Source organism: Chanodichthys erythropterus, chromosome 20 (assembly GCF_024489055.1).
Source record: "Chanodichthys erythropterus isolate Z2021 chromosome 20, ASM2448905v1, whole genome shotgun sequence".
Taxonomy (NCBI): Eukaryota; Metazoa; Chordata; class Actinopteri; order Cypriniformes; family Xenocyprididae; genus Chanodichthys; species Chanodichthys erythropterus.
The window spans coordinates 5,289,241-5,315,200 of record NC_090240.1 but is presented as its reverse complement, the minus strand read 5'-3'; the positions used below and the strand labels follow the sequence as shown (position 1 = coordinate 5,315,200).

The 25,960-nt window shown below is 39.0% G+C and overlaps 1 protein-coding gene across 1 annotated transcript in view; it reads left to right on the top strand.

Annotated features, from left to right (window-relative positions):
• The first annotated feature begins 1,604 nt into the window (after positions 1–1,604).
• The window catches only part of LOC137009175 (leucine-rich repeat-containing G-protein coupled receptor 6), a 109,371-nt gene continuing 85,015 nt past the window's right edge, over positions 1,605–25,960 (top strand). The window contains exon 1 of the mRNA XM_067371152.1: positions 1,605–1,798. Coding sequence (XP_067227253.1) covers positions 1,605–1,798 — 194 coding nt within the window. The remainder of the gene's footprint in view (positions 1,799–25,960) is intronic.

The window sequence follows — 25,960 nt, the reverse complement described above, 5'->3', positions numbered from 1 at the left end:
CATTTGAGCCCATTGTGAATGACTCCAGATCAGATGAATGAGCAGCACTGGACATCCTCAAGCTGGACTGTAATGCTGAAAGCATAAAAAGCATCAACTCCTGAAAAGAAGGATTTTGAAACAGATGTTATGACTAAGATTAATGCAAAACAACTGAAGCACTCACACTAATGTTATTTGATTCTCTGAAACTGGCCACAGTTTCACAAAAAAGGAAATGTGTCACGCTAACAATCAAGACCCCCCATGAACATAACAAAAACAAGATAAAAAAAAAAAAAATAGAATGAAGCAGAACAAGAGAGGACAGTGCTTTGGGCACTACTATGCAAGATTTCTTATGAGAACTTTTCCAGAAACCAATCCCAACATAGTGCTGTAGAAAATGTTCACATTTACACAAATATTGCATTCTTTACAAACAATTCACAACATAAAACATTATGTGCGTGATAATACCGCCACAGTGACAGTACTTAAGGAGTTTTACAGATGTTTGGAGTCACATCTTGAAGGAAAACTTACACAGCTTTTGGAAATATCCTGGACATTTCCTGGAAATGTACGTTGTGGTACATCTCTGTTGTGTTTTTTCTGAGATGTTTAGGTAAAATTTAGCTGTTGCCACTCCTAGGACCCTTGACAGCAATCGATCAGAAGTTCCCATGATCCTTTGAGATATAAACAGATAGTATTTATCACCTAGCGATCTGGAAAATTCCATTGTCCACTTTTCCAACTGAATAAACAGCCCTATTCATCATCGTTCCTACCGCTAGCTAAAGTGAGACCCACCGAACAAGCCATGCAAATGTCTCTCGCTCTGTATAGGATATTCATGCCGCTTGTGGTAAAGAGACACCCCGCTGTACAAGCTGGGACAGTGAAGTAGTAAATCTGTAGTGTGTTTGGCTGAGGGGAGCCCGCAGCTTAACTCAATTATTTGTGTTCGGGTTATAAAACACCATGTAAGCGTTGCTCCAAGAGAAATGGAGCGAAAATATATTTCCATATGATTTATAACAACAGCAAGAGCAGGAGAAGTGGCTACATTTATGTTGCAGGACTTTCCATGAAACTGCATTTCAGCAACTGTAGAAAAGTAATTATGAGGGAAGGATTGTGCTACATCTAAAGATATGATGTGAAGGCATAGATCTCCGTTCTGTCCGTCTTTACTGTCCCCCCTCTCAGAGATCGTCTCCCCTGCTTTCTTCCAACCATCCACTCCAGCTGCCTGAGGCAGAAAGAGCGCGCGAGAGAGAGTAGGAGGAGTGCTGTGCCGGGCAGCTCCACCCCCCAAAAGCTCCAGCCAATCAGAGGAGCGCTGCAAGCTTCCACTACAATAGGTGAATGTCTCCTAAGTGAGATGAGACGAGAGAGAGAGAGAAGACCTGCGTAAGCCCCTGACTGACTCATTCACCCATGGGAGTTTGAAGTGACAGAATAAATCTACAGAGACGAGGCTTAGGATAACATTTCAGAGAGCTGAGAGCAGACAGACACATACACACAGACAAATAGAGCTACAGCTGAGTGAGACTGCAGAGAGACAGACAGATTTACAGCTCATCCACAGAAAGACAAGAGTTGGAGTCATTGTCATGTTGGTGGTGTTACTGATCCTGCATGCCATCTCGTGTGCCCATTCTCACGGGCCGCCGGGTGCCGCCGTGCCTGTTAAGCAGTGCCCGTCTGCATGCCAGTGTGAGGAGGATGGCATACTGCTGCTCGTGGACTGCTCCGAACAGGGACTATCCAGTGTGCCAACTGACCTAAGTCCTTTGACTTCTTACCTGTGAGTACGCCCTCCCTCTTCAATCACCTGCTTTGCTGAGACAGTGAGGGGTTGCGGATAGTTCTTGAAGGCTGTTTAGTTTGATAACATGAAATATCTTCAAAAGGACGCTGTAAGATTATTGTTTGATGTCTGAATGAGGGGTTTAGGAGATATGAAAGGCTTAAGGTTAATAACAGACTCTGACAACTGGTTTTGCGTCAGGACAACAAGTGGGAAATCCAACATAGTACCAATATTTTTGACAATTCAGAAGACAGAAGCCGAATATTAAAATTTGACGATAGTACCATGTTAACATATTAACAAGAGATGGAGAATCAGTGGACAAAAACGCATTTTGGTGCATCTGTATTTAATGTAGTCCGTGGCATGTTTTCTTTTATCTTGAGTAGGTTTATGAGGATGAGTACACAACCGCTACCTGACATCTGTGTGATTAGGATGCTTCTTAACAGTGCACTAAAATACCAAAATATGAACAAGAACATTATTTATTTATGCTATCAACTATTATTATGTGATTAGATGTGTTAAAATTTCGCACTGTTTTTTCCCCGTGACCTTATCAGAACAGACCTGCACCCCATTTCTGGATCGCGACCTACCAATTTAGGATGTATGGCACACATGTGATCTGTCTCGAGTGATTGGTGCTGACGTGCACCTTCAATCAGAGCTGTAATACAAACTCTGCTCACATTAGCAAAACTATTTTGACCCAAAAGGGACACTTTTGGTGCGAGCGAACCGCACAGACAGAGCGTGCAGTTCGTTACCAAACGTGAAAAGCAATGCTTGTTTCCCATGTGTCCTGTGACAGTTCTCAGTGCAGCGGTATCTGATGGGAACGTGTGTGTAGAGTGATGCAGTGGGGCGCTCCGTACAGTATTGGGTTTCTCCATGTCAGCTGGAAGCCTGTTGGGTTTAAGTCCATGCTAATCGCTAAGGCATGCCATATGTCCCCTGATTGTCAATGATGACGCAAAGAAGGACTCAAATGTTCACTCATAAAACGTTGTGCTGCTCACGTGAATCAATAACTGGAGAGAGTTGTGTTTCAGGCTTTGGAGGAAGCGTAGCTTATGGTTGGGAATTGGATTGCAAACACATGTACCGCAACCTTTCAAACATATTGAAACGTCTTGAGCGGTGTCTCTAGACATTCGCAAGTGCAAGGGATTGGATCTCTTTTTATACTGCCAATTTTATCGCATTGTGCAATATATCGCATGACTTCAGTTTCATATTTGAAATACATGTCCATTTCCTACTTGTACTAAACACTGGAGATAATTTTCTGCTGATTGTAATAATATAACGAAGATTTAATGCAAAATTTTAACACAGTCTCGCTAGAGAATCTTTGTGTTCACTGAATATCCAGTAAATTGATTCCTTCAGGTATTCCTTCAAGTCTTTGATTCTTTTTTCCTCAAAGTTTCATTACGAGTCTGTGTAGATCAGACCAGCAGAAGTCTTTCAAATGCACTTCTTTCTTTCTTCACCGGAGGAGAGCAGATTGATGTAAATATTGACTGAGCTTTGATGTGCGTGTCATTGTTGAGATGTCAAAGTGTGTGTTTAAGTACGACGGGGACCATTCTGCAAGAAAGCTCTGTTCTTCTGACGCCGTTTACTGAAAGTGCTCATTCATCGGTCGCCTTTTTTCATGTCAAACTTTTAGACAAACCAAGAAAAAGTGTTTGCGTTAGAACATGCAACTGCTTTCCGGCCTGATTTCTGTTGCTTTTGCACTGGCCTGTCATTCTTATTTCACTTTAAACAGCTATAACTTTTAATCCCTTTACTGAAAACTCACCAAACTTTAAATGCATGAAGTGTCTGTTGCCAATTGTTGCATTATTATTATTTTTTAATTTTGGGATGAATAGTTGCCTAGCAACCAGTGCTTAAATCTGCAATATGACAGTCCAGCTGCCCAATTTGAGCTTAAGACTTCCAATTTCACATTTGATTTGATTTTTAATTGGGAAACAGTTTCCCTTAAACATCCTTAAGTTCTGTCAAGAAATTCTTTTGGTATTTAATTATTATTATTATTTTTTTTTAATTTAAACTGCTTGTCCAGTGGTTCTGAAATATTTGACATTAGACTAGACAATCAAACCTCAATAAACTCTTAAGAAAACGACTCGCAATGAGCAATGGATGCATTGCCCAATGTTCATTTGCTTCTTTTATGGTAGATTTTTATACTCGATAGATTCATTTAATATTCCTATATGCTTCTATTACTGCTTACTTTTCTTTGCACATAACAAGCAAATACATTTTATGCATGGTCGGTCTTGCTTAACATTAAATTGAGATAAAACTGTTCATAGAGCTAAAAGCAAAGCACAAGTGGGAGCTGTGTGAACACGCTACAGAGAAAGCAGGCAGCAGCGCTGGACATTTTGCCAGTATTAAATGCCTGTCCTGTCTCGCTCTGCAGCGATCGCCCATATGGGACAACAGGTGCCCTGGGGCGCGGAAAAAGTCTGTCACCAAGAGAGACTGTTTTTGCACTGGTTTTTGTTTATTTCTGTTGGTTTCAAAAGGAGTGGATGTTGAGGTACATCAGACAAGGAAACTTTAGAAAGTGCTGTTCTGTACACTAACATGAATAACACTTGAATTCACATTCCTAAACACACACTAAGTGTTGATCGAGTCTTTTTTTTTATTTTTATTTTTTATGTACAAGATCTAAAAAGCCTACTGTGTTGATGCATTAAGATGCAGCACATCATATTTTGATTCCATATGGTCACAGTACATCTATGCTCTGATCAGTCATAGCCGAAAATTGGTGAATATCATACATTTTGACAAGGCTGATGCTGTTTTGAATCTGTTCACCAAAAAAAAAAAAAAAAAAAAAACCCTCACCCTCATGCCTTTATCAAACCATTTTGATTTCATTTTTCAGTTAACTATCCCTTTAAGAATCATCATTTAGCCTCTTTCAATACAGTTGCTGAAAGAAGTTGTTTTTAGTCTTTCAAGATGTTAAAAGGCATACTAGCACTATACTACATGTGACATAGTTGGGTAAGGAATAATTGAGACCCGGAGTGTGCATTATTTTCTAATAATTTAATGGACCAGCGTCAATTATTCCACTTATAAAATGGTTTCCACACCTCAAGACAATGTTCAGATGTTTTATTTCAAGACATTGGCCAGGTTTTTGTCCTTAAAATGCTTTTGTGTTTAGGACTAATTTCTTACGTCCCACGCCTCGTTGATAATTCCAAAACATCATTTTAGAGCTAGTAATGGAGGCTTGAGCCATTTTTAGCTGACTAATGCAGTTATTGATGCAGTTATTAGAGAGAGAGAGAGAGAGAGATTAAGGCCGTGTGTCCACCAGAGCGTTTTTAGCCAGCTGAAAACGCTAGGCGCTCTGCTTAAAATGCCCGTCTGTGAGCGCTTGAGAGCGCTTCTGCAGCGCAGCGTTTTTTGAGACGCTTTGTTGCTATGATACGGAATATCCACGTCACTGTTATAACTGATTTTGCAGGTAATTTGTTTCAGACTAAAAATGTTCGCACAATGTGGAATTATTTGCTATGTATGTTCGGAGACCAACAATATTAATTTCTCATCCATTTTGTTTCTGTTTGTTGATGTCGCTGTACAGCAAGAATGTGACAGTTGGTCGGTGTTGTATTTGTCCCGTCCCTCCTCCACTCTGATTGGACGGCTGGCTAAAAAGTGACAGTGAAAGTTTACTCAAAGTTGAACATTCTTAAACTCGAGGCGACAGGTAAAAACGCCGAGCTCTCAGCGCTTGAGCGTGAAAAAGATGCTCAGCGCCTCGTTACGCTCCTGGCGTTTAAAAAACGTGGCGTTCCCATTGAAAACAATTGAAAAAATACACTAGCAACTGGAAAAAACGCTTAGGTGGACACACGGCCTAAGCGTGTGTGAATTACATGAGTCTGTGCATCTCTCAACCGTGTTCGGCACCAGCGTCTCTACTTATAGCGGAACCGTACGTTTATCTGCTTCAAGAACAGCACCGTTATTACCTCGAGAAATGTCACATAGCTTAAGTTGTTAAACTATTTTACTGATAAAATCATCAGAGCAGCACTGACAACACGTTTCTGTGCAAGTGTGTGTCCGTACTGTATGTGTGTGAGAGAGAGCTGGGGAAGAGAATATGTGCTTTCCGTACTTAATGAAACGTGATTTTGTGCAAAAAAAAAAGAAAAAAGGATGGAAATACTTTGTCATTTTTATCCTATTGATTACTATATTTATTTGCTTGGTCAGTGTCATTGTGGGTTTTGTTTCTTTTGCTGTTGTAGGCTGTAAGGAGCTTTGAAATAACTGAAATCATTTGGCAAAGTGATATGAAACTGCAATGTGGTCAAGACCTGCCTGGAACTACTTTAGCCGTGCGTTTCCCTGAAAACAACTGCACACCTTAGAATGTTCCTCAACCAATCAGATTCAAGCATTCAACAGCCCCATAATATAACAATATTTAGTATACTCGGTTTAAAAGATTTAGTTGTGGTAAAAATAACAATATATAAATCACATTATTTACGATATTTAGTTTAAACTGTACTTCAACTGTCCATTATTTGGCAAACCCAATGTTTAAGTAACTACAATAAAGATAAAACACTTTCCATTCAAAGAAAACGCTGAAAATGTCAGCTCTACTGAAACCAGGTTAGCTCAACTGAAGATGAGTACAAGCATCAACCAGCTAGAACATCATCACACAACCAGCTCAAACCTCAAAGCTGTCAGCCCATTCCCTGAAGCCAAGGGCCATATATTTTCATCTCTCTCAGGGCAATTTTCTACACAAACACAAATTAATGTTGAGCTCGGGCTGAGGGCTGCAGACACATGTTTTCGCTTACTGGCCCGCCTCAACTTCCAGTGCTTTGGCCTTGAAACCTTTTAGAGTCAGAAACAAGAACAGAGCGAGTGTGTGAAAGATGCCTTCAGGTTCTGAAGTGTGTTGTGTTATCTGATTTTAGGGCCGTAAATCTATTTGCAGCCCTTTTGACCAGTGATTTATTTTTTAAGGGTCAAACAGGAAGAGTTAACACCTGAATCATGATGCAACAAATATTACATACAGCTGGAACAAATTTTATATACACTTATCAATTATGTCAAATAACTGTGAAACACATTTGAATTTAGTTCGTTCAAAATGAAATGCTGTTCGGAAACCATTTTACTTCCATAATCTGATTTATTTATGAATAAATACGAATATTCATTAAGGAATATTTTTAGTCAGGACTTTATCCAAAATGCGTACACACATTTATTAATATATTAGCCTTTATTGGGACAGGGCAGTAGAGAATTTACAAGAAGCAAAGTGGAAGACAGAAGGAAGGCAGTATCGAGAAAGGATCACCAGTCGTGACTCCAACTTGGGTCACTAAAAAGTGCTGTCCACTATAAAATGGTAATTTTTCAGTTTTGATTTCATAATGACAGTGCATGTTGACAAAACTTTCCCTTTTAGAGCCGTGACCTAGTAGTTAGTGCACACAAGTTGCTACATGGTGCTCATACTGAGAAGTTAGAATAGGGCTCATATACCCTACGGTTACTTCCCGATCTCTTTCCCGCCACTTTGTTGCATCATTCCCTGTCCCTTCTTTGTGCTTTCAATAAAAATGGTAAAAACATTAGTGAAAAGTGAGCACAGAGTTTAGAAGAAGGCCTTTTCAAAATCGGGCCTCAGATCTTCAGGGTTGTTTACGCACTTTTGAATCCGAGTGAATTCAACTCTGGCAGCTTGTATCATTAAACGGCTCCAAGGGCTCTAATGTTCTCTCAGTTTAACCACCTAAGCTCTTCAATGAAACAGGGTGATAATGGTCTTTTCATCCTGGCAGTGGCGAACACGTTGAGCTTTATAATGTGGTAAGTTTGCAGGCTGATCCCTCAGGGGGTGCTAGCAGACAAACTGCACGGACAATCGCTCACAGCTTTGATGCTTACGATACCACTGCAAAGCAACGCAGCGGGACTCACGTAATGCAAAGAGCTGAGGAATAACATCACAGTTGAGGTGCTCCGGTGGATTTATATTGCTGTATGTGTACCCCCATCAACAGTCCATTACCAAAAACCAGAGTCTCTACCAAGTAATACTCGAAAGTTAACAAATATATGAAACACATGGACAAATTTGGCGCTCTCGCAGACTGTTCCTCAGAGAAAGAGAATAAAAACTTTCTTCAAATAAGGCTCCAAATGTCAACGGGGTATCTGGAATGGTGAATTTAATAAACCTCCAGCTGACGAAGTCCACAGTTTACGGAGACGTACATGCTGGGGTGAAATTTCGGCATGGGTTCATGACCGAAGCACGAAGCAGGTGAAAGTAATGTATTATGTCTGGTAGAAGCGGGAAGACGACTTAGACTCTGACCGTAGATCTCAACTCACGGTTCCCCAGTGGCCTGTTTACCTGCTTTGTGTGTCAGGACAGGTCATGGACAAGGCAACAGGGAGGGAGTTTGATCTTTTCAGAGCATTGGACAATTCAAACAGACATAGGAATCTGCCACACCGATGTGCAATGTAGTGAGTGAGTGAGAGGGGTCAGGATGTACAACATACCCTCCAGGCTGTAAGACAGACAGAGGTATGTTTACACCTGAGAGTGTTATGACCCTACTTGCAGAACCGAATCACATTCATTATACATGACAACAAGTTGTTTTTTTTTTTTTCTCAATTCCCCATTTTATACTTTTTGAACTTCATTATATAATGGTCAAAAGTACATTTACGCAATTCGTGGAGGAAAAAACAACAACACATTCTTTCATAAATTCCTCAGTTCCTCAATTCGAATTCCGGAAAAAAAGGCTGAATGGAAAGAAAAACAAATAAACAAAAAACAGGCCGCTGCATTTTTTTTTTTTCCCATGTTGAATGTCTTGTCATTAACACACAACTCCATTTGTGTACAAGCTAGTACACATACAGAGTCGCAGACTCAACCTCACCCTCAAACAAACATGGGAGTGATTGTTCATTTCCTTCTCTTCCCGTTACCTAACAGTGAAACGAGAGCAATTAGTGCCCTGTGAAGTCAGCCCGAAAATAGTCAGAGCCCATGCAGGATAAATAAACCAGTGGACCTACCGCAGACTGCCTCATCTCCAGAACATCTTTAAATAGATCCAGAGCTGGAGGAGAAGACCCAAATGCTTCTACTCAGTGCACTGTAGAATAACTAACCCTGAAGAACAAACTCCTTGTGGGACCCCCAAAAATATTGTGTAGGATTGCAGAGATGTAAACTTATATATCATCATTTGCATGATCAACAATAGCTATGTTTCCATCCACCTATTTTTATGCGCATTTTAGGATATCGCTTAAAAAAAAAAACACTGGATGGAAACAGCAAGATGCGCTTAAATTCTAAAAAATGTGCATAAAAAACTTGTGTGCTCAATTGAGTTGGATAAAATTTTTATCCGACAAAAAAACATGACCATAAACTATGATGGAAACACATTTACAGAATAAATTCCTCAATGCGCATCAAAAAAACTCATTTGACTTTGCGCAAAGGGAAGGCATAACTGGATGAACCAGTTGCACAGAATCTGAAATTCTGTTTTGGTTGTTCTGAAATGCCCGAGCAAAGTTTGTTGTCAAAGTGGTTCGGTATAATTCCCTCTTACAACTGTCTTACACGACTGCGTCCCCAAACAGCAGGCATTCGCCTCTGAATGCAAGATAACATGAAAGCGTTTATTGCGTTTCTTAGTGATATTTAAAGGCAGTTTATCAAGAAGTCACGATTTTGTTCTCTTCGACTCTCTGGATGGAAATGCTGCTTTATTCACAAATGTTTCATGCGAAATTCCAATTTTGCGCATAAGTTGAATTCGCAACTTTGGATGGAAACATAGCTAATTTTGGCTAACTTCCCGTCTGGACCATTCAGTGGAGTACTTGAGCCATGTGGCATTTCTCCTACTCTTTTTTTATTTCCTGTATGAAAGAAGGAGAATTGCTTTGTATTTTTGCTATGTATGCAAACACAAAGTTTCAGAAGAGACTCAAACTCTGCACAGATATGATGACAGATTTTGGTATTTTGCCATAAGTATGACATTTCAATGTACTCAAACATTTCTCATTTTACGGTTTCACGTGATAGTAAAAATGGTCTCATTTGGCTCCAGTAGAACTTTAGGAAAAACATCTGTTGGTTGAAAGTTGATTCTTAAATGAACCTAAGTGACAATTCTCCTGATCTATGAAAGAACAGCCTCTAAGAAATAAAATTTCCCTGTGGGTTCTGGTGAGGGAATAATGGTTGAATGAGTGGTTAAGTGTGGATTCTGTCCTTTTCAGTGGCAGAGGTTCATAAATCAGCCCCTGGGCAAACTTGACAATCCATCGCAGACCTCTGTAGGGGTCCATGTGGGGGTCTCTTAACCTGTGGTTAAAGCCTTAGCCACATTTCACCATCAGCTCTTTGGATCTGACAGAAGCTATAAACTGTGCTTTTGAGGTGACATGTTCTCACCCCCTCAAACACCACTGGAAACCTTAAGGGAGGACAAAGGCTGGGAAAGAAGATACCCAGAATACTGATCGTTAAGTGGAAATGGTTTATACAGAAGCTCAGATTTCAGAATCATGATCCTAACCATAAGGGAGCGACACCAGTCACTTCTCATTCAGAGATGCTTGGGATTCACATATGTGAGAAGCCTCAAATGAAGGCACAAATTAAACCTTCAAAGTTTCCAAACAGATTACTTTACATGCATACAGATTACAGTTTACACAGTCCCCCCTAATGCTTTTTTAATGAGTTTGCTTACATTTGCTGCATTGAGAATATACAACTCATCCCAGACTGCAATATGTGGACCAGGAAGGATCACTAGCCAGACAGAGGCAGGCTCAAAGCAGGATTTTTAAACTGAGATTTTTCCTTATCTGAACTATTTAGGGCTGTGCCTTGCCTTTGGAAAGATTACTGGCTGAATTCTGGTTACTATCTATGTATCAAGCTTATATGAGAAGGTTTCCTTGCTTAACTAGGAAAGGGGAATCACAAAACCTGCTTCCCTCTCAATATCGTTGTTAGTTAGGACATTAGGACGTATCTAGTTAATTCAGGGCATTATGTCGGGCAGTAGAAGATGACAGAATGCTTGTTTAAGAAGGGAGCCATGGGGTGTGCATGATGTGCCGGAGTCGCATCACTCACAACTGCACATCCATGAAAGAAGCACAGCTACAGTCCAAACAAATCCATTAGTGCCCACCAGGGATTGACATTTACACCTGCCAACTCACCAAATGCGGGTGGATTTCAGCAGCAGCATGTAACACAGTCACTCCTACTAGCCTTTTTGGTGGGTTGAATTTTATTATATAAAAAATATAATATATAATATTATATATATATATATATATATATATATATATATATATATCTATATATATATATATATATATATATATATATATATATATATATATATATATATATATATATATAATTAATATATACATTTTTCAATTGTAGTCTTTTAAAGAGCCATCTGAAATAATAACCTAATTGCAATATAGTGTTTCCAATTTATTTATTTTTTTCGATACATATCAACACTGAAATATCTGAAATGCTTCCAGTCCTCATTTTCTGCTGTGCTTTCTCATTTTCTCATCTGTCTGACAGCAAGTTGACACACAAACCTGCCTCCTCACTCATTTCATTTGCTCCGGATGAATATTGTTGGTGTTACAGGGCTTGAATTTTGCCTTGGGATTGTGCATATTACCTATAATTTTACTCATTCCCGCAGATTTTGTGCTCACACCCAAAGTGCGCTCACATAAAGCCACTTCTCAGTACTAAACTGAGTTATTTTTTGCTGCTTATTGCACTTAAACAGTCAAATGCACACAAAATAAAGTCAAAATCCCAGTCCTGGTGAGTATTCACGTAAACACAGTCAGATATTTTTTACGTAAACGTAAACAGTTGAGAAAGAAAACACGTGTGTAACAGTATAATGGATCCGTGTGTCAGGTCTTAAAGTGACAGCAACCTGATATACCGGCTGACAAATTATGAGATGATACCAAAAACTGTCATATAGATAAAACTTGTGGCTGGTGAAAACCACTAGCTACAGTGGCTGGTGAGCAAAAAAGTTAACGTCAAGCACTGGTGCCCACTGCGTCATAAACCTGCCAACTATGCTCATACCTCACATGCACGTGTTGAAATGCAGGTGGCGTACTTAAACTATGAGAAATCTACACATCAGAAACCTTGTAAATAAGATCTTTGAACATCACAGCTTTGTTTGATGCTACGTAGGGTTGTGCCAAGAAAACATAGCTTGCATTTCAAGAGTAAATGGAAAAAAAATAATTGAAATCAAAGCCATTTTCTTTGTATTGAACCGAAAATTACAGCTCAGAATTCTTACCCAGATGGATAGAAGAGGCCTGCTTGGACGTGTGCCGAAAAGTTAAACAAGATTCATTGGTAGTGTAACCGGTAAAGTTTATAAATGAATGTGATTTTCCAATAATGCCATTAAGAAACTCTGTTGCAGACAAGAACCTTGTGGACTGTGCAGGTACAATCCTTTATGACTAAAACCACTGCATGTTCTTACTTGCCAAACTGCTGGCGAACATCAAAGGTATAGGCGAAAAGGCATTACAGATGATTTGCCACTTTGAATGTGGACAGTTGTTCCGCTTTGAGACATGAGAAAAAGAAAAATTCCCAACATATCTGATGAAAATAAATGAAAAGAATAAGCCTGATGTTGAGGTCACCATCTGAAATTCATGTTTCAGTGTGGTCCAGTGGCTTTGACATGCAGATTAGGTTTCCCAACTCATGCACAGCAGGGAAGCAAAAGCAAATGTCAATGGAAAAAACTTGTAATTTGCCTATTGAACAAAATTTATCTGTAACCTGCACTTGCCCTGCCGATGTATTGCAAAGTCCAGCAAACCATCCTGTGCATCTTCTTTGGAGGCTGCAGTCTGGACCGGGAGCTCCAGGGACAAGGTGAACTCAAGCCAGTGAGAGGATAGACAGAGAGGGTGTTTCCTCCGCCCGACCTGCAGCTGCCTCAGCTGCTCGCCACTGGGGACACCAGGAAATTTATTGCAATAATCATCTCTCTAGGCAGCACATTAAATAGCGCACTCCTGCTTTGAAAAGGCTTTGAAAGACTTTCTCTTTGATACTTGATTAGAGAGTGAAGTGGCAAACGGTCTTAACATGTAGAGAAATGTTTTGCCTCCTTTGGTGTTAATACAGTTGATTGAATATTTTACTATATATGAAGAGTGTAACTGTGTATTGCATTTTAAATGAGATAAAATATATATATATATATTTTTTAGTAGTAGTAGTATTTATATTATATATATATATATATATATATATATATATATATATATATATATATATATATATATATATATATATATATATATATATATATATATATATATTTTATATTATAATGTTTTTTTTTTATTTTTTTTTTACTAGCAGTAATGTTGAAGGTACCCAAGACTGTTTTTGTGTAGGCACCATGCATACATTCGACCTCCACCTCTTTGCATCTCTCTCAGAAGCTGGTCAGAGTGGTTTAGTCTAAACTTGTATATGTCAAAAAAGAATTTTTGTTTGTAAAAGACTACAGATTCGGCCTTGTAATGATTTATTGGGCGTTCCAGATGAATGGCTAGTGGAACATGTTGAATGCATCATAAAAATGAAAACATGTGTGATTTACTTAACTCTCTTTGCAGCACAAAAGTCACTTGTAGACTGAAATGAGTTCTGGACTCTATCTGAAACGTGACTAAAATTTATGAACATACATTTGGAGAACTAGGCTTCAAATATTCTAAAGTCCAGGGGCTGTATTCACACAACATTTTATCTTACCACTAAAAGTTCTCCTAAATCGCAGTAAAAGTTCTTAGCTAAGAGTTTTCTCTTAAAACCTATTCACAAAGCTGCTGAGACAAACTTTTACTAAGGAATAGAGGGAAATCTTAAATCTTCTATGAAAAAGGGCGGAGTTGATGTGGATGATGTCAACATGCTTACTAACTATGCCCAGAGTGAATAGGCTGACAGGGGAGGGGTCTCCGTCAATGATTTATTCATAGTAATATTGTAAAATGAGGTATTATGTTGCCATATTCAAATAAAGGTTTTAAAATAAAAATGTTGACATATTCAAACAAAGATTTTAAAATGTAGGCTAAGTGTCACTAATTAAACAAGTATATGTTCAGCTAATTGTCAGCCTCTTACATGTTTGCATCTCGAGAGATTACAGAATTCAAGCAACAAACGATGTTTTATAAACAAAGCTCAGGAGGAGCATGTTCAAATGGTTTATCTAATCAGCTTGAGAGGAGGCATATAGAGTATTTATACACAGTCAACTGACCTAGTTACCTTGATAGTTTTCTGCATCCCTCTCAGCTAGATCCTATTCCCAGGATATGGAGGAGAACTCTGGGTTTGGGCTAAATTCTGAGCTTGGAGCCCTCGATCCCCTTGGACTGCATGGCAAATACTCTTATTTTACTGTTTTACTCTATTCGATTATTTGTAAGTGTGAACTCGTGAAATGACTGCCACGGGTAATCGGAAATTATTTTCTTATTTATTTATTTTCAAAGGTTTATTTTTGCCGTTTTTGCCTTTTTATTATGATAAGACTGTGAGTAGACAGGAAGCGAAGTGGGAGAGAAACGGGGAGATGGGATCAGGAAATGTCCACGATATGGAATTCGAACTTGGATCACCCAAGCTTCCCACAAGCGTATTGGCGCCAACAATAATGCATTATTTTCAACGTAACCACAATGTTTTATTCTCCATCGTTCAATACATTTTGCCTGTACATAAAATAACCTTTATGTTATGTCACCACAGATTAAAATCTATAATTTAAATATTTATTGCATTTATAAGTGGAGAAGGCTCAGCACCCAATGCTCTATCACCTAATGGTGTACAGTGTCTTTGGGTGCATTGCTGAGGCAGATTGCCAGTAACATCCATTTTAGGACTGTTTGTGATTTCGTCTTAGTGACTTAGAAGTCCTCTTGACTACTCCTAACTTTTCACAGATTTAGGAGCTAGTTTTAACGCTAAAATGATTTGTGAAATACACTTAAAATAAATGTAGCAGTCCTAAATTTAGGACTGACACCCTGATTATTTTTAAGAGTTTCAGTCCCACTTTATATTAAGCTGCCTTTACTACTATGTACTTACATTTAAATTAATAATTTGATACAATGCACTTATTGTGACATGCATGTTTTTACATTGTACTTATATTTTAAAAACACCTGCATGTAATTACATCTGTAATTAATTTCTGTAATTTCATTTATAATTACACTGTAATTACACCTAACCCCCACCCTTAAACCTATCCATACCACCAAAGCTTTCCCTAACCTTACCCGTATCCCACCTCAATAGCAGCAAAAGAGTTTTGCAATTCAATATGAACCCAATAAGTACATTGTATTTTTTGATGTAAGTACATAGTAGTTAAGGCCACATAATACAAAAAGTGGGACCAGAGTTTCTCCTAAAACAGCAAATTAGGAGCTACTTTTAGCCTTAAGATGTTTTGTGAATACGGCCCCAGAATAGAGACCCATGCAAAGTTTGTTATTATTGATCATAAAAAGAGTCCATTGCTTTATATTAAAAAAAAAAAAGTGTTTAAGGATGTAAAGATGCTGCATGTGTTGGAGCTGTGCCCTATTTCACACCTATCTAGTCATGGTGTTCATGTGTGTTGAATTCGGCTTTCAATTCCGTCCTCCTGTCTCCACCATGTCCTCTCTCTGTAAGTGAAAAAGGTCCAAAAAAAGGTCAGTCACATTCTTCGACATGTTCATGTACACAACCTTGGTTTAAATCTGATATTCACATACATTTACATACATTCAAAAATCATTGTTAATGAAGTTCTATCTCAGACAGTGGCAATGACATTCTAGAGCAAGGGTGAGCAACTCCGGCATTGGAGGTCCACCGTCCTGCGGAATTTAGCTTCAACCTTAACCAAACACACCTGAACAAGCTAATCAAGGTCTTTAGGACTGCTAGAAAATTACAGGTAGGTGAGTTTGATGGGGGTTGGACCTAAACCCTGCAGGACAGTGGGCCTCAAGGGCCCTGCTCTAGAGACCAAACAGACTGTGTGGCTATTTGCCACATCTCAGTTAGTTTTACCATTCTCTGTGAGAGTTTTGACAGATTGTTCATCCACACATCAGTCCTGATAAGCAATCTCATGAATATATTTGGACGTCATATGTGCAAAAGTATTGTAAAACAAAGCCACCGATCAGGTTTTTTTTTTTTTTTTTCAGTATTTTCTCTATTCCTCATCCACTTGATTCACTCATCCCTTCACTCTCAGATATTTGTGGCCCCATCTTCCATGAAAAGAGTAAGATGCTCATGTCTTTCTGTCTTCTTTTCTCGTTTTCTCCCTTTGCGACCACAAATTGCTGTCATTATGTGACGCATTGCAGTGGTGATGGCTAACCAGAGTCTGGCCTGTGGAGAAAACCACGACAAGCGAATTAAGAGCTGAGGGAAATTGAGGGCCTGTGTGTGTGTGTGGACCACCCAGACTCTCGTAACCAGAGGGTGAGACCACAAGCAGGAGCGACTCTGTTCTGCCGCCCGCATTTTGGTCCCTCACTTTGTCTATATTTAGATCTATTTGTTTCTCCTTTGTCTCCTTTTCAATCACTCTTTCTGCTTCGTTCTCTTGGTCTCACACTCTTATCTTTGCGGTTGTAGAAAAACTGAAGCCAAACCCATGAGACCCTATATGTTGATTTCAGTGGACATGTGGTATTCTATAGAATTTAATTTGTTGAATCCATGTTTTGAGGAGAGGAACATTTTATCGCTTAGGGGCTGTATGGTTTAGTATGGTTCTCAGTTGGGTTTCTGCTTCATCTCAGATGTTTCTCCTAAAATTCCTTTTGAGAAATAAAAAACTGAGACAATTGTTGACATACAGCAAGTATATAGATCTTATTTAGAACTTAGCAAATCGGTAAATAGCGAACACATTCCTATCAAGTGGCAAAGTCGGAAACGTTCGCGTGTGTTTTGGCTCTAAAGAGTCTCACTTCTCCCAAAGACTTCCTCCAAACTTTAATCTCTTCCTCTTAGCTTCACCCTTATCCATATTGCATTCCTCTCCATAAGACAAAAATGGTTTCCATGCGGATTGCCCATTATGTCAGTGGAGCGATGGTTATCGGTCTTGACCCAGGTCAAGCCACACTGTAAACAGGACTGTGTTCAGAGGCGGGCAGCTGAGGAGAGAGGAGCCACGCTGAAGCCAGACGACGGGACAAGCCCACTATCAGCCCCAGCATCAGGCTGCTGGCTCCAGACTGCTCCCTCTCAAACTCCTCGCAGACCTGGAGCCCCCCGCCCCCAGTCTTACCGGGGAGGGAATGGGTGTTGGTTTGGGTGTTGGCTTGTGGCTGTAGAATCCACAATGCATGATCGATAAAAACGACACATGTAGATGCAAAGACTGTTAAGTTGCCCTTAAGTTGCACTCACTTATGAAAAGCAGTGCTAATGTTCGTTGTTTTGCACGTTACATCTGGGTTCTATACAAGTTAATCTCTATAGAGAGTGAACACAAGCTCAAGCTATTTTCAAGATTTATTCTATGACATAAAATACATCAGTAATACCCCCTTGTGATTTTTTTTAAAGCTTTTATGTGCCTTGTAAAAGACATTTACCGCTCATTTACACGACAATGGCATTTTGGGGGCCTGAAAACAAAAGCTTTTTCGGGTTTCAAAGTGCAAGTTTTTTTAAAAGACACCATTATCGTCTCCATGTTAACTACAAAAAATGTGAATTTGTGAAAACAGTGACATCATGCGCATGTGTATTACATGTTCAGTTTATAAAACGTAGTGTGTCTTTACAAAGTGACATCGCCATCTACTGGCCTGGCATGAATAATACAGCGTTTTTAGTCATTTTCGCAGATCCTTGTGAACAGGGATCATTTTGACAATGTTGTTGTCTGTACACGAAAAAAGCAAAGAAAAAAGTTCAATTTTTAGTACATCGTGATGTGTAACGTACCCTATGTGGGACTACAGAGGTTGTGTGGGACATTAAACGTCATCATGCCGAACAGGTAAACTCATCTCATTAGTCCGCTTTCATAGTCTCGTGTTTATAATCACACTCTTGCAAACTATTTGAACTCATACTTTTAAACTTGTAGATTTCAAATAAAGATTGAAAGAGCTGCCAGATGCTTAATGATGGTGAAGTTCAAGTCATGTGACCCTGGGTGGAGTTTGTTTATAGTCTATGTTTAGCTTTTTACTTCTAGCAATTGTATTTAGGCTTCAAAAGTTGTGTTCATTTGTAAATAGTCTCTTAATGAACAAAATGTCATACACTTGTGTTGGACACAGGGTTTAGTTTCTGCAGTAATCTTAAAGCCAATGAAAAATTCCTATTGGGTTTTTGTTGCTTCCAAGTTGGCTTCTGGAATTTTAATTAAGATATTAAAAACATGCTGATTGTGAAGAGGAAGATGTGTATTCAAAACCTTCAAGTATGTATAAATTACATTTTAATGTGATTTTGAATAAATTAATAGATTTAAAAACAGTCATTTCATTGACGTCCATCTTGCATAAAATGTATTGTTTTAAGTGGCTTCATATTGTTATGACAGGAGTTGAAAGATTGGATGTAACTTTGGTAAGAGCATGTTTAACACACTAGTCTCATGTTAACACGTAACAATCATTTTGAGTGTGTATTTTAGCATTTTCCCCAATGTCTCGTCCTATAGAATCCACTGTAAGTGCATTACTCTAAATGGAATTTTTCATATTGACAAGTTTTAATGATTTTCGGTGCACTCCAAAGTATGCAACAGTTTGTATTAAACCCAGAATATTACATTTTTATTCCACTGTTTTTGTTTTTTAATATCTGTGCATGTGTAAAGTCTGTAGTTTCAAAACATTGAATGTGGACACAGTGCACTAATGTGCGGTGAGAAGCAGGTACATTCAGAAAGTCACCGATTCTCTCTTTGAAGACTCAAAGGAAATGTGTTGACAGGCAGTCTGTTGAGGAGGACAGGGCGCGGTTTGATGTTGCTCACATTGCTGCCGGCTCAGTGTGTGTTTGGCTGCAGGCCAGGACAATGTTGTTAGAGAACAGCACTGAGTGAAAGACAGATGCCTGTAATTACTCAAGGGCCAGTACATTGAGGAGCCTGCAGAGTTCGGATGACCAGAAAGTCTCTATTAGAACTTGCTTTGATGGCGCTAGATGTTACAGTATCTGCTGAGCACATGCGGGTTTGGAATCACTATAAGATTTTATTTTATTTTTTTTAAAGAAATTGCTATTTTTATTCAGCAAGGATGCATTAAATTGATCAGTGAAGACATTAATAACGTTACATTTAAAATAAATGCTGTTCTTTCTAAATTTCTGTTTATTAAAGAGTCCTGCGGAAAAAAAAAAAACACTATTACTTTCCACAATAAATTAAGCTGGACAAGCAGCCATTGTTTAACAATGATAATATTTGGAAATGTTTTATACCAAACCAAATCAGCATATTAGAATGATTTCTGAAGGAGACACTGAAGACTGTGATGCTGAAAATCCAGCTTTGCGTCACTTTAATAAATTACATTTGAAAATCGATTAAAACTGTAGTGTATCCAAATCCAAAACATCCCAGCAATACTATTACGAGAAGAAAAACTGTCTTTGATCGCAGCTCTCTACAAGCCTTCTCAACATAACACATTTCTCGTTATGCATGATTTATCCCAGCACAACATTCGCCAAACGCCAAAATCACTAGAGAATCAGCCACTGTCTGTGTGCTGCCTATGAATTGCATTACTCAATTAGGAATGACAACATTAGTGTTGGTTCATAACCTCTGGATTAGTGGATGGCCCTCATCCCAGGACATTATGGTGACTGCACAGTTCATCAGCGGCTTCTTCCACGTTTCTTAGGCGGATGGGAAAACATGTTTTTGAAAGCAACAATGGAGTGGAGAATTTAATAACTTCCTTCTGCATTCTTATTGAGTTCAACAATCCACATTCCTTTTGTCAAATTAAATAGCCAAATAACTGGAGTGTTGTACAGATGGAAAAACAATCATTTAGTACCAATATATATTAATAATGGAGGACAGAATAATGACCATGTGCCAATACTGACAATAAAACAGACATTCCTGGTTGTCTCATTTTTGGACATGCCACTCGTTTTGTTCTAGGACATTTTTGTGCTGAGTGCTATATGAATTTTCCTGAAATCGGAAAATTGTGGATGTGTTAACTTAAAGGTAAAGTGTGTAATATCTTCGATATTAAAATAGTTTCTCCCATTCCAATTTAATATGTTGTTTGACAAAAAGTTGTTTGAGCATCCCAACCAGACTGATACAGCAACAGCTCTTGTGTCGCCATGTTGATTGACTAGAATCTAATCAATTTAATGTAGATGTTACACCATGACACACATTTATATGTTACCTTACACATGTGTTGAAAATGGACAAACCCAGTGGTTGGGTTGTTTTAACCCAGCAGTTGGGTTAAATGTTAAATGTTTTTTAAACTATTGTTTAAAAAATACTATATTGCTGGCCTAAAATGAACCCAAAATAGGTTGGAAATTTAAAAAAAAAATCAGACACATAATTACTAGAGGCAACAATAATAATCTAAAGTTGAACATTTATTAAAAAGGGATTGAATAAATGTGTATTAATTATCATTCAATAAACATTAATAAATGTTAATTTCCAAGATATTTTGGGTTAATTTTAAGCAAGCAATAAAGTAATTTTAAACAATAGTTTTGTTAAATAAAAGTACCCAGCAGGTTGGGCATACATTTAACCCAACCGCTGGGTCAAAACAACCCATTCGATGTGTTAAAAGTAACCCAATCGCTGGGTTAAAACAACCCAACCGCTGGGATAAAACAACCCATTCGATATGTTAAAATAACCCAATCGCTGGGTTAAAACAACCCATTCTTTGGATTAAAGCAGCCCATTCGATGTGTTAAAAACAACCCAATCGCTGGCTTAAAGCAACCCATTCACTGGGTTAAAACTACCCTATCGCTGGGTTAAAACCACCCATTCTCTGGGTTAAAACTACCCTATCACTGGGTTAAAACTACCCATTCGTTGGATTAAAGCAGCCCATTCAATGTGTTAAAACAACCCATTCTCTGGGTTAAAACTACCCTATCACTGGGTTAAAACAGTTCATTCGTTGGATTAAAGCAGCCCATTCAATGTGTTAAAACAACCCATTCGCTGGGTTAAAACAACCCAACCGCTGTGATGAAACAACCCATTCAATGTGTTAAAATAACCCAATCACTGGGTTAAAACAACCCATTCATTGGATTAAAGCAGCCCATTCAATGTATTAAAACAACCCATTCGCTGGGTTAAAACAACCCATTCGCCTGGTTAAAACAACCCATTCTCTGGGTTAAAACTACCCTATCACTGGGTTAAAACAACCCATTCGTTGGATTAAAGCAGCCCATTCAATGTGTTAAAACAACCCATTCGCTGGGTTAAAACAACCCATTCTCTGGGTTAAAACTACCCTATCACTGGGTTAAAACAACCCATTCGTTGGATTAAAGCAGCCCATTCAATGTGTTAAAACAACCCATTCGCTGTGTTAAAACAACCCATTCGCTGGGTTAAAACAACCCATTCTCTGGGTTAAAACTACCCTATCACTGGGTTAAAACAGTTCATCGTTGGATTAAAGCAGCCCATTCAATGTGTTAAAACAACCTATTCGCTGGGTTAAAACAACCCAACCGCTGGGATAAAACAACCCATTCAATGTGTTAAAATAACCCAATCACTGGGTTAAAACAACCCATTCGTTGGATTAAAGCAGCCCATTCAATGTGTTAAAACAACCCATTCTCTGGGTTAAAACTACCTATCACTGGGTTAAAACAACCCATTCGTTGGATTAAAGCAGCCCATTCAATGTGTTAAAACAACCCATTCGCTGGGTTAAAACAACCCATTCTCTGGGTTAAAACAACCCAACCGCTGGGATAAAACAACCCATTCGATATGTTAAAATAACCCAATCGCTGGGTTAAAACAACCCATTCTTTGGATTAAAGCAGCCCATTCGATGTGTTAAAAACAACCCAATCGCTGGCTTAAAGCAACCCATTCACTGGGTTAAAACTACCCTATCGCTGGGTTAAAACCACCCATTCTCTGGGTTAAAACTACCCTATCACTGGGTTAAAACTACCCATTCGTTGGATTAAAGCAGCCCATTCAATGTGTTAAAACAACCCATTCTCTGGGTTAAAACTACCCTATCACTGGGTTAAAACAGTTCATTCGTTGGATTAAAGCAGCCCATTCAATGTGTTAAAACAACCCATTCGCTGGGTTAAAACAACCCAACCGCTGTGATGAAACAACCCATTCAATGTGTTAAAATAACCCAATCACTGGGTTAAAACAACCCATTCATTGGATTAAAGCAGCCCATTCAATGTATTAAAACAACCCATTCGCTGGGTTAAAACAACCCATTCGCCTGGTTAAAACAACCCATTCTCTGGGTTAAAACTACCCTATCACTGGGTTAAAACAACCCATTCGTTGGATTAAAGCAGCCCATTCAATGTGTTAAAACAACCCATTCGCTGGGTTAAAACAACCCATTCTCTGGGTTAAAACTACCCTATCACTGGGTTAAAACAACCCATTCGTTGGATTAAAGCAGCCCATTCAATGTGTTAAAACAACCCATTCGCTGTGTTAAAACAACCCATTCGCTGGGTTAAAACAACCCATTCTCTGGGTTAAAACTACCCTATCACTGGGTTAAAACAGTTCATCGTTGGATTAAAGCAGCCCATTCAATGTGTTAAAACAACCTATTCGCTGGGTTAAAACAACCCAACCGCTGGGATAAAACAACCCATTCAATGTGTTAAAATAACCCAATCACTGGGTTAAAACAACCCATTCGTTGGATTAAAGCAGCCCATTCAATGTGTTAAAACAACCCATTCTCTGGGTTAAAACTACCTATCACTGGGTTAAAACAGCCCAATCGTTGGATTAAAGCAGCCCATTCAATGTGATAAAACAACCCATTCGCTGGGTTAAAACAACCCAACCGCTGGGATAAAACAACCCAACCGCTGGGATAAAACAACCCATTCGATGTGTTAAAATAACCCAATCACTGGGTTAAAACCAGCCATTCATTGGATTAAAGCAGCCCATTCAATGTGTTAAAACAACCCAATCGCAGGCTTAAAGCAACCCATTCGCTGGGTCAAAACAACCCAACCACTGGGTTAAAACTACGCTATCGCTGGCTTAAAACAACCCATTTGCTGGGTTAAAACAACCCAAACGCTGGGTTAAAACAACCCATTTGTTGGATTAAAGCAGCCCATTCAATGTGTTAAAACAACCCAATCACTGGCTTAAAACAACCCAATTGTTGGGTTAAAACAACCCATTCGCTGGGTTAAAACTACCCAATCACTGGGTTAAAACTACCCAATCGCTGGGTTTGTCGATTTTCAACCCAACTTGGGATGTTTTTAACCCAGCATTTTTTAGAGTATAGAGTGACACTTGGTGCAGTCACTCAATTGAAAGTCCCTTGTGAGATAAATATGCAGTGGCGTTGTGAACAAACACAATGTAGCTTCCGCTGAAGACAAAGGTTCAGTTATACTCCTAAGGAAGGAGGTGGCAGGCGTGAGGTTTCATTCGCCCCACCTTTAAGATGTACATTGCCCTGGGACAGATGTTAGATGACAGGGTTATTACACCAACAATAGCCGTAGTAAGGGCGGGGGGAGAGACAAAGAAGAGAGTAAGCTCAGTCACAGCGATATTTCCTGTTCCTGTCAAAGGAATAAAGAGAGCTAAGGTGTCAGTGTCAATGTTTGCACTCACGGTTTGAGATTGTGGAGTTGATACAAGGTGATGATGGGAAGGCAGGAAGTTGTCCGGTCTTTACTTGCAGTAGGCCTATTTATCGGAGGTTGTCTGTATATGTTTAAACATAAAGAGCAAACAAAAGATATTTGACATCAAGTTTGGAGACTATATGGAACTTGAAATAGCAGTGTGCAATTGCGTGAATGTTTTGCGATCACTCCCACAGGGTAGGATGTGCACGCTCGCATTGCAGAGATTCCTCCTGCGCCATGGAAATCTGCCGGACCCCTGTCCTGTCATCAACCCCCATTCTCTCCTGCCACAAAGGGGGCATTGTGTTCAGTCCCAGACCCGGGCAGACTGTCCTCAAACCAATCATGTTTGGCAAAGTGAGCCTCGTTAGAACTGAAGGATTAACAGGAAGATGAGAGCTGGAGTTGCTGACAAGATGATGTGTACAGGAACTCCTTTAAAACCTTCAATGAGAAGCGGCCTGATATGTATGTAATATGGACGTTAACATATTAAAGGGTTAGTTCACCCAAAAATGAAATTTCTGTCATTAATTACTCACTCTCATGTCATTCCAAATCCGCAAGACCTTAGAATCTCCCATAGAAAGCAATGAAATTACCACATTCAAGGTCCAGAAAGGTAGTAAAGACATCGTTAAAATAGTCACTTTATTCAACAATTTAGTCTCTTACACTCCTCCCAGAAATTATCATAATCCGCTCACCACTACGGTGTTCCAAACCCATAACTTTTTTTTAAATTATTTTTACAAAGGAGACTTTTTGAAGAATGTTCATGCAGCTCTTTTCCATACAATGACATTTCATAGAAACCATGTCTGTTAAAGAGATAGTTCACCCAAAAATGAAAATTATCCCATGATTTACTCACCCTCAAGCCATCCTAGGAGTATATGACTTTCTTCTTTCAGCCAAACACAATCTGAGTTATATTAAAAAATATCCTGGCTCTTCCAGGCTTTTTAATGGTAGTTTAATGGTAGTGAATGAAGCCCAAAAAATGCACATCTATCCATCATAAAAGTAGTCCACACGGCTCCAGGGGGTTAATAAAGGCCTTCTGAAGCGAAGTAATGCATTTTTGTAAGAAAAATATCTCTGTTTATAACTGTTTATATCTCTATAATCAAGCTTCTCTGACATTTCTCTTTAAAAATTCTTATTTTAGACTTCTAAACTGTGACCGGTGTTTTGTTTTGCTCTCTCCTCTGCACTTCTGCATTCGTCATTACATCATGCATCGGTGATTATAGTCTATAAAGTTATAAACATGGATATTTTTCTTACAAAAAAACATTGTTTCACTTCAGAAGCCCTTTATTAACCCCTGGAGCTGTATGGATTATATTTATGATGGATGGATGCTCTCTTTTGGGCTTCAAAATTTATTCACTACCATTATAAAGCTTGGAAGAGCCAGAATATTCTAAAAAAAAAAAAAAAAACTCTGATTGTGTTGAAATAAGAAAGTCACATACACCTAGGATGGCTTGAGCGTGAGTAAACCATGGGATAATTTCCATTTTTGGATGAAATATCCCTTTAAATGAATAAATATCCCAACAATTCTACTTTTGTGTTTCAATAAAAAACAACAGCATACAAGTTTGGGATGACATAAGAGTGAATAAATCATGATATTTTCATTTGTGGTTGAATTTTCATTATCCAGCCTGGTTTTAATAGCTATATAGACATCTTAACAGCATTTCCTAGCTCTCAAAGTATTTCTTCAACTCTCTAAGCTCATTTGCCTGAGTACGGTACATCTCGAACCCAAAAGAAGACTTCGTCAGCATGCTTAGCATGACGTGGCAGGCCACAGTCAGCACGCACCGGGGGCCCAGCTCTCCGTAAACTCCCCTCCCACCCATCCAGGGCTCAGATCTTTGGCCAAGTGTGGTGAGTAAAGCCTGCTCAAAGCTCTCATCCAGCAGCAGCCAGATCCGCTGGCAGGCAGGTGATAAATAGTCCCAGCGTTAATGACACTTAATGCTTGCCCAAATCCCTGCAGTAGCATCAAAGACGAT